General features: G+C 38.3%; 1 protein-coding gene across 1 annotated transcript; it reads left to right on the top strand.

Moving 5' to 3' along the window:
- Nucleotides 1–405: 405 nt before the first annotated feature.
- On the top strand, nucleotides 406–3961 carry LOC108105587 (GATA zinc finger domain-containing protein 14-like). Its single transcript, XM_041818404.1, has 2 exons — nucleotides 406–1594; nucleotides 2308–3961. The coding sequence occupies exon 2, from the start codon at nucleotides 2999–3001 to the stop codon at nucleotides 3719–3721; it is 723 nt and encodes a 240-aa protein (XP_041674338.1). The 5' UTR covers nucleotides 406–1594; nucleotides 2308–2998; the 3' UTR covers nucleotides 3722–3961.
- Nucleotides 3962–17443: the final 13482 nt, after the last annotated feature.

Below are 17443 nucleotides of genomic sequence, written 5' to 3'. Positions count from 1 at the left end.
CTGTCTCCAGCCTCCTGGTGCAAGGCCCTAGAGCAGGAGACACTGTCGTGCTTTGACTTGTAAAAGTTGTCATTTAAGGATCAGAACCATTAACAGAATATCAATGAGTCGCTCCGCATCCACCATACGGAGTACAGCGACATCAACGGACGCCTCAGCTCCGATTATGATGCCAAGTTGAATCAGTCGCTGCAGGAGCTGCGCTTCCAGTATGAGGAGCAGATGCGAATTAATCGGGACGATATCGAGTCACTGTGGCGCTCGACTCGTGTTTATATTGATGGTCTAAATGCCGAGGCTCACGATTTCGAGCTCGTACGTGAATTGGAGCAGGAACTAGATAACACTTGCGAGCGTCACGGCCAAGAGGTGGCTCAGCTCGATAAGGGCAACGATGAAGTGGCCATTGGAGGCTGGCAGATGCAGCGTTTTGATCTGTCAAACTGAACCGTGTTGCCGTACTAATGACAGTTGTTGGAACAACAAGGTGTTTGGTTTCTAGGCTGTCTGCTGTCTCTCAAGAATTTTGTTGAATGGCCAGCCTTCAACAGGGGATGGATGTTGGGCCAAGCAGCCAAAGACAAAGACGGATGAGCAGTGGCGAGTTTATCACCAGTTTCTATTTTGTTTTGGTTCTTCCAGTTTCGCATGCGCTTTACATGCGTTTGTTATTTTGTAGCGCGAGTTAACATTCCTCTCTCCGCAACCACATGGAGAGAACGAGTGAACATTCCTCTCTCCGCAACCACAGGGAGAGAACGAGAGAACATTCCTCTCTCAACAGCCACCGAGAGAGAACGAGAGAACATTCCTCTCTCCACCGAGAGAGAACACAGACCCGGGAACTGTAAGAATAGCGCGAATGGAACAACAAGATCGCCAACGCAAGAACTCTGACAAGGACAGACTACTCTTTATAATAATCTTCTTTTTAATCTTCTTTATAATAAAACATTATTCTTATTTTGAACTCCAAACAACCCAGTCATTTTATTTGCAAGCCTTCAGCATTTAAAAAAAGCGACAATCTCATACGAGATCCCCTCTACTCCCTCGGACACGACACTGTAACTGGCGCAGCCGGACTACGAACAAGGGATTAACCATGCCCACTACGCTTATCGTTCCAATTTTCCTTGTAGGCTGAGGTGAGTGACAACGGTGCTCGTGGAAACTTTTAGTAGTGAGATAGTTACACATAATACGTACTTAAAAGAGAGAACAACTGTAAAAGGAAATAAAACATAATAACGTGCAAGTGCAAATGGGATTTCAGGAGTGAGCGATACACAAAAATGTTCAAATAAAATAAACGAAACAAACGAAATCAAATTCTAAATACCATGCAAGCGACCGTATATGTGTACATCAAACGCTGATAAGGCACCGGGTTTGCTTGTGTGGGACAATTTACAACTATTATACCAACAAGCAAGAAATAGATCAGTCGAACATTAGACTTCGTTGTGACCAGAACTCTCTGCGTAGGAACAAAAAAAAAATAACGTGCCCTCAAATATCACCGATTCGCCAATATCACATCAATCGCCGACAACGCAAAGGGACAATCCGCACACAGTGGTTTACAAGTTGTGTAAGTTTACAAGTTTGAGTAAGTTGTGTGATTAACGACCGTATATGTGTACAACAATCGCTGTTAAGGCACCGGGATCGTTTTGATTTATCAATCTACATGAACGCAAATGCATTATTATGAAATACATAAATAAGTAAGTTGTGTGATTAACGACCGTATATGTGTACAACAATCGCTGTTAAGGCACCGGGATCGTTTTCATTACCAATTTACACAAACGCTAATATATTATTAGGAAATACATAAAAACAAGAATACTAAAAACAAAAAAAAAAAAAACACAAAAATGGAAGAATAAATTAAACATGCACAAATATCATACTGTTCCCTTTGGCAAAAATCAAGCAAACATGTATGTATGTATTTGTGTGACGCCGCTTGTGAAACTCTTGTTGCGTCGCTGTGCAGTGACTGCCGCCAAGAGCTGATGACGCGCCAGAGTGGCGGAGCGACACTTGATGCCGCGATGGCTTGTACACTGTTGAATTCTTTTTGCGCACCACGCACCACGAAATATAACCATATTAGAGAAATAAAATCAATTAAATTAATCAAAGGAAAATGTTATTCATTGTTATATATATAAAAAAAATAATAATAAGAAAAAGAAGAGAAAACAACAAAACATTCCACGAACAACATAACTTTTATTGTTGTCACATGTTCACTAACCTCTAAAAAATATATTTACTAAATCACATACATTAGAGTTGAAGTCGATAAAACAACAACAAAGGTGGAAGCAAACACAGTAACACTATACGAATGGCACAGGGAAGCAAGGAAAAGAGGGAACTGCGTATCGGATACGTACTAAAGGTTTTCTTTTACTTTATAATATACATACGGAATATACTGTATATAATATATATACAAATATATGTATACATATAAGTAGAGAAACCGTATATACATAAAATACATAACATTTTCTTGCACCCAAACATAGATACATATATGTACATGGTATCACATATTATAGTACACTATATTACCACATTAATATACAAACGAAGTTGTGTAGTAAACAAACACACAAAATTTATCCTATACTTATACATCTAAAAAAAAAAAAAAAAAAAAACATATACTCTTAGCAATTTATCGACTTCCACAAACACAAGCCTGAATCTACAACAGCTACTAGCCCTTGTTCATCAACTACCCACTTACGAAGGCCCACCTGACAACCTTGATAGATTTGTTAGTAGAGTAGAACAGCTACTTTTGTTAGCCAGATCAGTGGACCAAGCAACTTGCGGACAATACTTACTGGGAATCATCCGTGACAAAATTAAAGGTAGGGCGGATGAGGCGCTGAGTGTCTGCGATGTACTCCTCAGTTGGGATGAGATCAAAGCAAACCTCAAGCGACTATACTCTAGCAAAAAAACGGAAGAAATGCTTGTTAGAGAGCTACATAACCTTCCGGATGGACTCAGTATGGGAAAACTATATTACTCAGCCACTAAAATAAGAAGCGAATTAATGTCCCTGGCCAGGGAAGCAGACCCTAGTGGACACTCGATCACAGCCAAACGTGACCAGTATGACAGATTCTGCCTAAATACATTCTTAGTTGGATTAAAGGACCCACTTAGGTCAGCCATTAGGAACCAAAGACCAGAGACAATCGAGAAAGCGTACGAGTACGGACAGATCGAATTAAACTTCTCTAGAAACCTGAATAAGGACCAAGAAAATCAACGACACGACAGCTCGACATACAGGAATCACCCATACGCAAAAGGACAACCAACCAATAATGACTATAATAGACGCTACATATCAGGACAACAGAATTATAATAATGGCAACAACGGCCGCCACGTACCACGACATGATAACACCAACAACGACAATAATAGTCGCTTTACACAGCGACAACAAAATTTTAACAATGATAATAGACGCTTCACACGTGAATATAATTCCAATAACGATAGTAATGGTCGACACGATAGACAAACTCTGGGTAGGAACCCCTTCCACAATAACAACAAATCAGATCAGACCCTAAACCACCAAGACAAAAACAACCATAATCCAAACGCTCCCCTATGTAACATCAACGATGTTGCAAATTTTTCACTAGAAGCCTCGGGAAACCAGTCGGTTACATAAGCAAGAAGAGTCACGGATCTTCATTGCCATTTGTTTTCCTATCACCAAACTCCATGGTGTCAAAACCTCTCAAATTTTTAGTAGACACTGGATCTACCTACTCATTCATAAACCCAGCACTTATTAACGAAGACCGCATCAAAAAACTAACCTCCGATATAAATATCCACACTGTACTCAGTACATTCGAAATTCAGAAATATACAGATGAAATAAATTTCAAACAGTTCAAACAAATTCCCAATTTTAAGTTCTTACTATTTATTTGTGTGACGCCGCTTGTGAAACTCTTGTTGCGTCGCTGTGCAGTGACTGCCGCCAAGAGCTGATGACGCGCCAGAGTGGCGGAGCGACACTTGATGCCGCGATGGCTTGTACACTGTTGAATTCTTTTTGCGCACCACGCACCACGAAATATAACCATATTAGAGAAATAAAATCAATTAAATTAATCAAAGGAAAATGTTATTCATTGTTATATATATAAAAAAAATAATAATAAGAAAAGAAGAGAAAACAACAAAACATTCCACGAACAACATAACTTTTATTGTTGTCACATGTTCACTAACCTCTAAAAAATATATTTACTAAATCACATACATTAGAGTTGAAGTCGATAAAACAACAACAAAGGTGGAAGCAAACACAGTAACACTATACGAATGGCACAGGGAAGCAAGGAAAAGAGGGGAACTGCGTATCGGATACGTACTAAAGGTTTTCTTTTACTTTATAATATACATACGGAATATACTGTATATAATATATATACAAATATATGTATACATATAAGTAGAGAAACCGTATATACATAAAATACATAACATTTTCTTGCACCCAAACATAGATACATATATGTACATGGTATCACATATTATAGTACACTATATTACCACATTAATATACAAACGAAGTTGTGTAGTAAACAAACACACAAAATTTATCCTATACTTATACATCTAAAAAAAAAAAAAAAAAAAAAATATACTCTTAGCAATTTATCGACTTCCACAAACACAAGCCTGAATCTACAACAGCTACTAGCCCTTGTTCATCAACTACCCACTTACGAAGGCCCACCTGACAACCTTGATAGATTTGTTAGTAGAGTAGAACAGCTACTTTTGTTAGCCAGATCAGTGGACCAAGCAACTTGCGGACAATACTTACTGGGAATCATCCGTGACAAAATTAAAGGTAGGGCGGATGAGGCGCTGAGTGTCTGCGATGTACTCCTCAGTTGGGATGAGATCAAAGCAAACCTCAAGCGACTATACTCTAGCAAAAAAACGGAAGAAATGCTTGTTAGAGAGCTACATAACCTTCCGGATGGACTCAGTATGGGAAAACTATATTACTCAGCCACTAAAATAAGAAGCGAATTAATGTCCCTGGCCAGGGAAGCAGACCCTAGTAGACACTCGATCACAGCCAAACGTGACCAGTATGACAGATTCTGCCTAAATACATTCTTAGTTGGATTAAAGGACCCACTTAGGTCAGCCATTAGGAACCAAAGACCAGAGACAATCGAGAAAGCGTACGAGTACGGACAGATCGAATTAAACTTCTCTAGAAACCTGAATAAGGACCAAGAAAATCAACGACACGACAGCTCGACATACAGGAATCACCCATACGCAAAAGGACAACCAACCAATAATGACTATAATAGACGCTACATATCAGGACAACAGAATTATAATAATGGCAACAACGGCCGCCACGTACCACGACATGATAACACCAACAACGACAATAATAGTCGCTTTACACAGCGACAACAAAATTTTAACAATGATAATAGACGCTTCACACGTGAATATAATTCCAATAACGATAGTAATGGTCGACACGATAGACAAACTCTGGGTAGGAACCCCTTCCACAATAACAACAAATCAGATCAGACCCTAAACCACCAAGACAAAAACAACCATAATCCAAACGCTCCCCTATGTAACATCAACGATGTTGCAAATTTTTCACTAGAAGCCTCGGGAAACCAGTCGGTTACATAAGCAAGAAGAGTCACGGATCTTCATTGCCATTTGTTTTCCTATCACCAAACTCCATGGTGTCAAAACCTCTCAAATTTTTAGTAGACACTGGATCTACCTACTCATTCATAAACCCAGCACTTATTAACGAAGACCGCATCAAAAACATACATATCCAAACATAAACTTTGCCGACTCCATATTAGAAACACCAGAAACCGCCATCCCAATCCTCACAAGAGCGAACCAAAATGCGACTACCGCTCCCAGTAAACTTAATGCAGGGAGACTTTATATATGAAACCACGAATTTGGATAATGAAATAGTCATAACAGGTGGCTTATACACCGCAATCGCAGGATCCGCCTATTTCGAAGTCTGTAATAACTCAGACCAGACCCAAACACTTTATCTAGAAGAACCGTTGCAGGCAGAAGAGTTCTCTCAACGAACCCACCAATACTTAAGCTGCATGTCCGCGGCAACTAATACAGAATTACCGGACGATCAACAATTAGACATTCAGACGGAACACCTCAACAGCGAGGAAAAACAACATATTCTCAAACTATGCAAATCATTCAAAAGACTTTTTCACAACGAAAACAATCAACTAACGTTCTCTAATGCCGTTAAACACTCTATACCCACGACAGATAATATACCGATTCACACAAAATCTTACCGTTACCCATTTGTACATAAAGACGAAGTTCGAAAGCAAATTTCAAAAATGCTCGAACAGAACATCATAAAAAACAGCCATTCCCCTTGGAGTGCACCCGTCTGGGTCGTACCCAAGAAAGAGGACATCACAGGCAAAAAAAAGTGGCGTTTGGTAATCGATTTTCGAAAATTAAAGGAAAAAACGATCTCTGATAGATACCCTATTCCGAACATTGCAGATATACTAGACAGCATAGGAAAGACCATGTATTTCACAACAATAGACTTAGCAAGTGGCTTTCACCAAATTCAAATGAACCCACGCGACGCAAGCAAGACGGCATTCACCGTCGAAAATGGGCATTTTGAGTTCACAAGGATGCCCTTCGGTCTCAAAAACGCCCCTGCCACGTTCCAACGTGTTATGGACAACGTCTTGGGTGATCTAGTCGGTAACGTCTGTCTCGTCTATCTCGACGACATAATAATATTCTCACCATCACTCCAAAAACATATAGCAGATATTAAATCCGTATTCATAAAACTCCAAAACGCAAATCTAACAAGAGGAAACGCTATAGTCGAGCGCTGCGACTATAAGATACCCGTTACTGTTTTACACAATTTTAAAATATTAATTTTGCTAGTGGAAATTTCCAAGGCGCCACCTATTGTCAGAGGAAGTATGTTGAGTATGCTTATAGTGACGTCACTTCCCATGTGAGGCCTTATAACCTTAATTTCTTCATAAATAGCGAAATAATGTTCCGATTTGAAAAACCTTTGGTAACTCGATAGATATTAACAGAAAAAAGTTACACAAGGTCAAACAAAGGCATTCATAATAATATTATAGACTCCACAGTTTTCCGCGGTTTGTGGGCGTTAGAGTGGGCGTGGCCGGATGCAACTTCGTGGCAAGTTGCAGACGCATCTCTTAAATACGAGTTCCTAAGCAAAATTGTGTAGCTTTTATAGTTTTTGAGATTTTTGCATTTTTGGTTTTTCGGGTTTTGTGGGCGTTAGAGTAGGCGTGGCGTGATCGGAAAAAAACAATTCGCATTGGGAGCATCATAGAAACCTACATGCTTGATCCGAACTTTCTATCTCTTATAGTTACCGAGATATCAGCTTTTCTAGAAAATCCGAAAACCGTCTTTTGAGCCTTGTGGGCGTATGGGTGGGTGTGGCCGGATAGTAGTAGCACTATAAGATGCGCTGTCATCTAAAGAGTATACTTTCTGAATTTCAACTTTCCATCTACAATAGTTCCTGAGATTTCAGCAATTTTAGTTTTTTGCGATTTGTGGGCGTTAGAGTGGGCGTGGCAGGATGCTGTAATAAACTTGCGCTGTCCCGGGACCTCAAGAATCTTCATGCTTAATCTCAGATTTGTATCTGCTATAGTTCCTGAGATCTCAGCGTTCATACGGACGGACGGACGGACGGACGGACGGACGGACGGACGGACGGACGGACGGACGGACAGACGGACATGGCTCAATCGACTTCGTTATTGATCCTGATCAAGAATATATATACTTTATAGGGTCGCAAAAGCTTCCTTCTATCTGTTACATACTTTTCAACGAATCTAGTATACCCTTTTACTCTACGAGTAACGGGTATAAAAACTCACAAGCTAGAATTAAGGGAATTAGACTTTCACCATTTAACTGGACATGCATCCCTAATTTTAGCAATTGTAATAATAATTATATTAATTGTATATTTTATAAGGAAAATAAAAATACGAAGGCAGTTACAAGCCATAGCATTACCCAGCGGTATGCTTAATATATAAATTTGTAGATACAATAAATCAATGATATAAAAATGTTTTATGTTAAAAAAAAAAATAAATAAATTCACTATAATGTTAAAACACAATAATTACAAGCCGTGAAGGGGTGTCAAAATTGTTATGCAAAATAAAATATATCGAATTAATACAGTCCACTAATTTTGTATTGCAATATTTTTGAGAATAAATTAAATAAATTGTAATTAACACAGACACCTAATCTTGCCGGCCCTTGCAAGAATGTTCAGACGAACACTAATAAAAATAAAATATAATACTTTATGAGCTCTGTGCATGTCATGTGACATTTGTAAATCGATCCAGAGCCATAAACTATGATCTGTAATGGTAGACCCTACAGGGGAGCGGTGCTAGCACTTGTAATCTGTAAGTGCAGGCCACTTGAGCCAAACCGAAGATAATCACTTAAGATGCTTCTCACACTGCGCCAAAGGTTCCTGTGCGGGGGTCAAATGATAACTCTCCCGCGCAGGCAGGCGCGGCCTCTGCGTAGGCCACAGATAAGACCAGAATAAGAATTTCATGTTAGTTTCCTAAGCAGGGACTTAGAAAATAAAATTCAGTTTTTAATACAGAACTCAACGGAAAAGGTTGTTTTAATAATTCATCCCTTTCATACGCCGATACTTTCTTTCAGGGACGGAAAACCCACTCAAGCCTAATCTAGAAAACACTCAGCAGACGCAAGGCACTCTGGAATCTATGATAGTCACCATGCAACAAAGTATGAAGGAATTCATGTCATTCATGAAAACGACTATGCAACCACTGGTTCATAACCAGAATTTGGTGCTTAAGCTGCTTGTAGCTAAGCAGTCCGAGTAGCAGATGGCAAATCTACGAATAGCAATATGGAACGCCAATGGTGTTTCATGGCACAACCTCGAAGTAAAACCGTTTCTGAATGATAATCATATCGACATTATGCTACTGGCAGAGACGCACCTCACAAGCAAATACAACTTTAAAATAAGAAGCTACACTTTCTACGGCACAGATCATCCAGATGGTAAAGCCCACGGCGGAACAGGCATCCTAATCAGGGAACACATCAGGCACCACTTTCACCGAAGTTTTGCAACAAATTACTTACAAGCCACGTCTATCCAAGTGCATTCATGCAATGGAAACCTCACCATAGCCGCTGTCTACTGCCCACCTCACTTTACAATTTCTGAAGGAGAATTCATGGACTTCTACAACGTGCTTGGAGATCGCTTTATAGCCGCAAGGGACTACAATGCCAAACACATGCACTGGGGATCACGCCTTGTGACTCCCGAAGAAAGGCAATTATACAATGCTATCATAAAACCGAACAACAAAATAGACTTCGTTTCCCCTGGCAACCCCTCTTACTGGCCAACAGACCCAAGGAAAGTTCATACCTAATAGACTTTGCGGTGACAAAAAACATTCCCCGCAATATAATAGGCGCCAAAGCGCTTTCGGACCTGTCGTCAGACCATTCGTCATTGCAAATCGCTCTTCTTCAAAGCACGAAAACTACAGATCACCACCACAGGCTGACGTCTCACAGAACCAACTGTTTAGAATATAAAAAGTACGTAAGCTCACACATCAAATTAAGCCCTCAATTCAACATCGCAGCGGACATTGACTGCTCTACCGATATCAACACCACATGACTGCAGAACTAATCTGTAAACTAAACTGTAAATTTAAACTGTAATTGAAATTGAAATCTTCCATCTGAACGCTGCCATTGGTTCATTTGTCCTACCACACATTGATTCTGAATCTATCTCCCTAGGAGATCGCGAAAGTCATAGGGGAACTGAAACCGGAAAAGACCCCTGGCGGTGACCAAATAACACCAAAAATGTTAATTGAACTTCATAAATCGTCCATTGAGGTTATTTGTATGCTCTTCAATGGGATAATGACACTCGGCTACTATCCAAAAACAATGGACAAAATCTGTTATCATTATGATACCGAAGCCCAGAAAAGACCACACAATTTCGTCACCGACCAATTAGTTTATTATCGTATCTGTCTAAGTTGTTCGAAAAATGCCTTCTAACTCGCATAATACCATATCTAGGGGCACACATTGTCATCCCTGCTCATCAATTTGGCTTTCGTTAAAACCATTGAACAATTAAACAAGTTAACAGAATAATATCAGAAATTCGCCCACCCTTTGAGCATCGGAAATAATGTAGCACAATATTCCTCGATGTTTGTCAAGCCATTGATCGAGTATGGCTAGATGGTCTCATGCACAAAATTAAAACACTCTGGCCTGGTTACACTCACAAGCTTCTTGAGTCGTATCTATACAACAGAACCTTCGCAGTAAGATGCAACACAACAACATCCGTGGACTACATTATCAAAGCTGGAGTCCCGCAAGGAAGCGCGATATGTCCTACTCTGTTCCTGCTATACACATCGAATATTCCCACGAATGAACAGCTAAAAACCAGCAATAACCTTCGGCCCTCTCTAGACAATATCAGTCATATTACTGTTACTTAGATTAATTAGTTTAAGATTTGATACACTTAATGTTAGACTCCAAAAGGAAAAGATTCAATAAATAAATAGCAAAGCAGAAAAAAAATTTTACTTGGTAGATAGATGTAATTAGAACCCCTTATGGGCTTATATTTTTTTTATATTCAATTCCAAATACATTATTCCAATCCGCTGTCTCCTTCTTGAATTTCACTTATTTCATCTTTTATATGGTCGCTTAACTCGGTGATTGTTTCATTTAGATTAGCATAGTCACTCATTGTTCACATTTCCGTTTGAAATGACTTTAGATTGATTTGGCAATGATCTTCACTCCCTTTAATTAAAACATAATTAAAAAATTGTTCGAAATGATTAGTAAATTAATCACTTCTTCTTTTAATGATTGTTGGAATAATGCAATGTCCAAGCATTCTTAATTCTGATTTGTGAATATAAAAGTTTACACCGTAAGTTATCACTTGTGTACCGGATAACTGTTTATGCAAGTTGGTGCGTAAATGATGCGACAAACTAATTTTTGCGACATTTTGATTGCATACGTCACAAATACGTATATTACCAGTCGCAGGATTTTCAGTGTTGTGTGTCATATTTACGAAGCTATATACTTCACAAATAACTACACCATAAATAACTTTATTTCGCAATATTTATATTTGTTGTTTATTGCTCTTCTTCAAAAAAGGTAGGGCATAGTTATCCCCTGAGGACCTTTGTTTTACAAATTTATAGTTCCCATAGGAAACACGCTCCACGGCTGTCTTGGATAGCGAACTAAATTGCTCTGGTAAAAACACCTCATAGTCTTCACAGGTAAGCATAATCTTAACGCGAATTGGTGGCGTTCTTTTTACTTCAGCATTTATTATTGAAATTGGTTGTTCAAACGTTAGGGTATGATCTTTATGGTTGGCAATGATAATGCATCAAGCTCATTCCACTCATCCTGTATGTTTGCCGTTTCGAGGAAAGAGCTAGCAATTAATGTCACTTAATTATGAGTTGCTTGAATTCAGTATTTGTATTGCAATAACTGTTTTTCTCCACAAAATATATACACACATATATAATTTTTTTTATATAAAATGTAATAAATAATGTCGCGAGAAGCGTACAGGAAGAGAGAAGGTTCTGGAAAATATTGGGGCATGACAAAATGCCTCAATACACAACCCACAAACGTAACTGAGTTTAGGAGGAGTAACACACTTGTCTCACCCACGACAATTGATACTATAACCGGAAATTCGCATTAACAACAACTGATTAAACCACATTTACGTAAGTGTAAAGTGAGCCTGAAGCCTTATTGATCCAGAACCCCCATATCCTACCTACTACCCTGAAGATCCTTATCATTCCACACTAGCTCTTCAGATTGAAACGGGACTATTTAGTAATCCTAAGAACAATAAAGGCGAACCGTAAACCAATTTTTTTAAAAAATAATAATTGTATATCTGATTTTGACGGGTCCGATTTTTATGTATGTACCGATATGTCGACAACTTAAGGCATATTTTATAGTTAAATTGCTGTGTTCCGTTGCGGTATCCGACTATGGCACCTCAATAATACGGTCTCGGTCTAAATTTACCGTGCATAACAGTCAGTGTTATAAGGACTATTTAGCTCGATGTAAAAACCAGTTTGTTCTGGATCCAAAGAGTTTTATTTCCGTCTTTGCTACCGGTTGGAGAATCTACTGCAAATACGGATTAGAACATTGAACATATTCCCCTTCCCAAGAAAAGAAAAACTCGGCTGCTGAATATTACTGAGCTTTATCTAAACTATCACCAAACTTTTCGAAAAAATTCTCGTTCTTCACTTGCAGCATCAGTGTAGATCTGTCATATCTTCATGTCAGCATGGCTATTTGAATCCAGGGACTGTAACGGTTATAATTAAAAAAGCAACAAATTACAAAATATAAGTTATTTCTTAATTTTTACGAAAAAAATTGATATTTAATAATTAAAATTAATTTTAATAATAAAAAATTAGTAATAATTATTAAGTATCAATTTTTATATAAAAATTACGCAATAACTTTTATTTTCAATTTTTAATATATAAATTGAAAAATAAGAATTATTCGATAACTTTTATTTTAAAAATTGAAAATAAAGATTGAATCTATATATCTTTTGATCCGTAGAAGCCAGATCCAATATATATGTATATATATGATCTTCACATCAATACCTTTCAGATGGTATATATGGTTGGCAATGTCACAACCTCTTCCATATAAATGGTTTGAATGGTTGTCCCCTAATGACTTACAAAATTTTGATATACATAACATATCTATTGATAGTGAATATGGATATTTTTTGGAAGTGGACGTAATATACCGTTTTGTCCGTCAAATAGTTTTGCATCTAAAGAGGATAAAGTTAAAAAATTAATAGCTGACCTCGGGAACAAAAAAAAATATGTAATCCATTATAAAAATTTGCAGCAACGCATACAAAATGGGTTAATATTAAAAAAGATTCATAGAGGGGTTCGCTTTTTACAAAAACCTTGTCTAAAGACTTATATTGACTTAAATACTTTACATAGACAGAATGCCAAGAATAAATTTGAAAAAGATTTTTTTAAATTAATGAACAAATCGGTCTATGGGAAAACTATGGAAAATCTTGGAAAAGTGTAGAGGTTAAATTGGTAACTACATGGGAGTCTACAGATGTTCATAAACTCGGTCGAATAAAAACATTGTGATAAAAATTTAATTTTAAAATTCAATTTTCATAGTGCAACTAAAATAAATGACGAGTTCTATGCCATCCAAATGAAAAAACTTTCAGTAATATTTGATAAGCCAATGTATTTGGGTTTTACTGTATTGGACTTATCAAAGTGGAAAATGTATGATTTTCATTACCAATACATGAAACCCAAATTTCAAGAAAATTTAGTTTTAAATTATATAGATACAGACTCATTCATCTATACTATGAAAACTGATGACTTTTATAAGGATATTCGTGGTGACATTGAAAACAGTAACGGGTATCTTATAGTCGAGTGCCGCGACTATAAGATACCCGTTACTGTTTTACACAATTTTGAAATATTCATTTTGCTAGTGGAAATTACCCAAGCGTCACCTATTGTCGGAGAAAGCATGTTGAGTAACTGATAGTGACGTCGCTGCCCATGTGAGGCCTTATAACCTAAATTTCTTCATAAGTAGCGAAATAATGTTCCGATTTGAAAAATCTTTGGTACATCGATAGATATTAACAGAAATAAGTTATACAAGGTCAAACGAAGGCATTCATAATATTATTATAGACGCCACAGTGTTCCGCGGTTTGTAGGCGTTAGAGTAGGCGTGGCCGAAGAAAACCCGGTGGAAAGGTGCAATGGCGTCCCCAAAATACGCATTCTTCAGCCTAACTTTCTAGCTCTTTTAGTTCCCCAGATTTTTGCAATATTGGTTTTTCGAGTTTTGTGGGCGTTAGGGTGGGCGTGGCTAGATGGAAAAAAAACAATTCGTATTTGGGGCATCATTTAAATCTACTTGCGTAATCCGAACTTTCTATCTCTTATAGTTACCGAGATATCAGGTTTTCTTGAAAATGCGAAAACCGTCTTTTGAGCTTGGTGGGCATATGGGTGGGTGTGGTCGGATAATAGTACCACTAAACGATGCGCTGGCATCCAAAGTTTATACATACTGAATTTCAAGTTTCTAGTTCCCGAGATTTTAGCGAATTTAGTTTTTCGCGATTTGTGGGCGTTAGAGTGGGCGTAGAAGGATGCTGTAATAAACTTAATAAACGCTGTCCCGGGACCTCAAGAATCTTCATGGTTAATCTCAACTTTGTATCTGTTATAGTTCCTGAGATCTCAGCGTTCATACGGACGGACGGACGGACAGACGGACATGGCTCAATCGACTTCGCTATTGATCCTGATCAAGAATATATATACTTTATAGGTTCGGAAACGCTTCCTTCTATCTGTTACATACTTTTCAACGAATCTAGTATACCCTTTTACTCTACGAGTAACGGGTATAAAATTTGGGAAAATCACACATTTAAATTTTATTAAAACTGGAACTGAAGCAAAATTTTCTACAAACTTTCGGTACCACCGACCATACCTAGAATTATTCTAAGGCTTTTCAGCGACTTGGGCAACGGGAGTTCCTTCATTGCTGATCTGTCCGAATAACTCCTTCACCAACGATGTGCCCTAAATATTTCTACCTTTTTAACATTTACAGTTAAGCCTGACGCCTTTATGTGGCCAGCGAACATCCCTAGTACCTTCATATGTGAGTCAAAACTGTCTGACACGACCAGAAAACCGTCTAGATACACGAATCGTTCGCACGCGCCGTACCTTTTCGTCATAGTAAATTCCGCGTCGGTAAAATTCAAGCAGCAGCCAGAAGACCCGGAAGCCCGATCAAAAGACGATACATGGAGCCAAAGAAGGCAGTTGCTGAGCGGACCAAATCGGCTATACGAGTATAGAATGTTTAAAGTTGGAAGTTAATCTGTCTCATTTTTTCGAAATAGTGTAAAATCGATAGATAGTGAGCATTTAACATATTATTTAACAAAAATAAAAATTTGCATGCACTAACCAATTATTTTATATTTATTATACCTGCAAAATAAATTAAGATAAAAAGTGAATCGCTTTGGGTGTTAAATTTAATTTCGTCGTGGACCCAAATTGTGTTTTAATTCCCCAACATCTCGTAGTGAGCACCAATTTAGGGTTCAATTTCAAGACAGAAAAAAAATGATTTTTTTCGTTTTCGTTTCTTTTTTTTTTCTGTAACTTGTTGCCAAGCAAATTGCGGGACATTTTCGCAATCTGTCGTTACATATAAAGGAGAAAGCCACCGGCCGAATACCATACATACACACTCTCGCACTGATATCGCTGCCAGTTCTCTCAACTCTCTATCTCTTTGCATATTCTTTTCGGTCGTTGGACAAGTGCAAGCGTTGTTGTTGTTTTTCGCAGCGTTTTCGGTATTCTGGCTGAGCTTGTGCTACCCTTTAAGTTTTGTACGTGCGGCGTATTAGTTCCAAAGAAATTAACAAATAAAAAATTGTTTTATTTTGTTTTTTCGAAAATTCATCGACAAGTGCCCTGCTTGCCTACGTTCGGAATATACCACTCGTTTATTTTTTATTTTTTATTTTTTATTTTATTCGTTATTTCTTTTGAATTAAAATAAATTTGTATCATTCTCTTCGATTTTTAAAACATTTTTACAAGCTATAACATGGCGAGCAAAGATATCGAAGAGCTTAAAAATAAACGAGATGGAATAATGCAGAGTATATCCCAAAGACAGCAGTATTTACAGGAGGGTCGACTCCCTCTCTCTCTAAATTCCAGTTAGAATGTAGATTAGAAATTTTGAATTCGCACATCGAAAATGCTTATTTAATTCAGAATCAAAGCAAAATACGCAAAGGATTTATTCCGCGAGGAACTGAAAGAGACTGCCGTAATGACAAAATCATTACTAATCTTGCTAATAAGCAATGGCAGGCGTATGAGCGCCGATGATGTTGCTCCGCCGGTGAAGCGCACTTCCCAATGCCGTTTGCCGAGCGTTGCTCTTCCAACCTTCAGCGGAAAGCACACTTTTTAATCTGCCGAATATGTCCCAGCCATCAGCTACAGCCTTAAGAAACCTGATCGACACAGTCAGAGCTCTTAATTATTCCCTGCTGTCTATTGGGGAGGACAAACGGATAACGAATCCCATCCTCATCCATTTAATAATGAGCAAAGTCGATGCAGGATCGAAGAGAAAGTGGGAAGAACAGTTGGACTATACTTCGCTTCCCCTTTGGAGCGCTTGGTCGCCGAACAGGCTTCCAAGCCAACAATGTTAAGCCTAACAATACGTTTCCGAAGAAGAGTGGAAATAAAAGTTTTTCGTTGGTCGCTGCCAGGGACGACCCTGCCTTATGTGTGTTTTGCACCTCGGCAGAGCATCATTTATGAAATTGCACTTCTTTCGCTTCCTTAAACGTGCAACAGAGGTTCGATTTTGCGAAAAAAGGTGCGCTTGTGCATTAACTGCCTTCGCAAGGGTCACACTGTTAAAAAATGCATGTCGAACAGGTGCAGGGTGTGTCTCTGTAAATCTCTGCACAGATAATCTGCTAATACAAAACTCGCGTTGCCGCCTCCTTCTCAGCCCGCGCTCACGGAGAGTCTCCATCCACTTCGCATGTTTTTCATGCCACTATTTCGGATAGAGTTGTTCTTGCTACAGCTATCGTTAGCGTGTTAACGAAAAGTGGCGAAATTGTGATGGGTCGAGCGTTGCTTGACTCTGGTTCACAAGTAAATTTTGTGACCGATGAGCTCGCTCAGAGACTACAAATTAAAAGAAAAAACGTTGTATGACTTTGCATTTGTGAAACTAGTGCTCAAGCAACAAAAAAAAATTCACGCAATAGTGAAGTCGCGAATAGAAAGCAGTTAGTTGTCGTCCGATTTTCATGTTTTAAAAAATATTTCTGGTTATTATCGGGATCAAACGGTGAACACCAGCGGGTGGAGGGTACCTGAAAATATTCAATTTGCAAATCCATTCTTCTTCAAGCCCCTAAAAATTGACATGCTTATCGGCGCAGAATCATTCTTTAAAATTCTGTCAGTTGGCCAGATAAAGCACTTCCCATCCCTAAACTTCCCATTTTACAAAAATCTGT

Source organism: Drosophila eugracilis, unplaced genomic scaffold, assembly GCF_018153835.1.
Source record: "Drosophila eugracilis isolate 14026-0451.02 unplaced genomic scaffold, ASM1815383v1 contig_2157, whole genome shotgun sequence".
Lineage (NCBI taxonomy): Eukaryota > Metazoa > Arthropoda > Insecta > Diptera > Drosophilidae > Drosophila > Drosophila eugracilis.
Note: the sequence above shows the minus strand (reverse complement) of the source record. Positions and strands in the feature narration are given on the sequence as shown.

Coding starts and splice junctions, on each gene's coding strand:
- LOC108105587 (XM_041818404.1), top strand. CDS start 2,999: ATGCTTGTTAGAGAGCTACATAACCTTCCGGATGGACTCAGTATGGGA.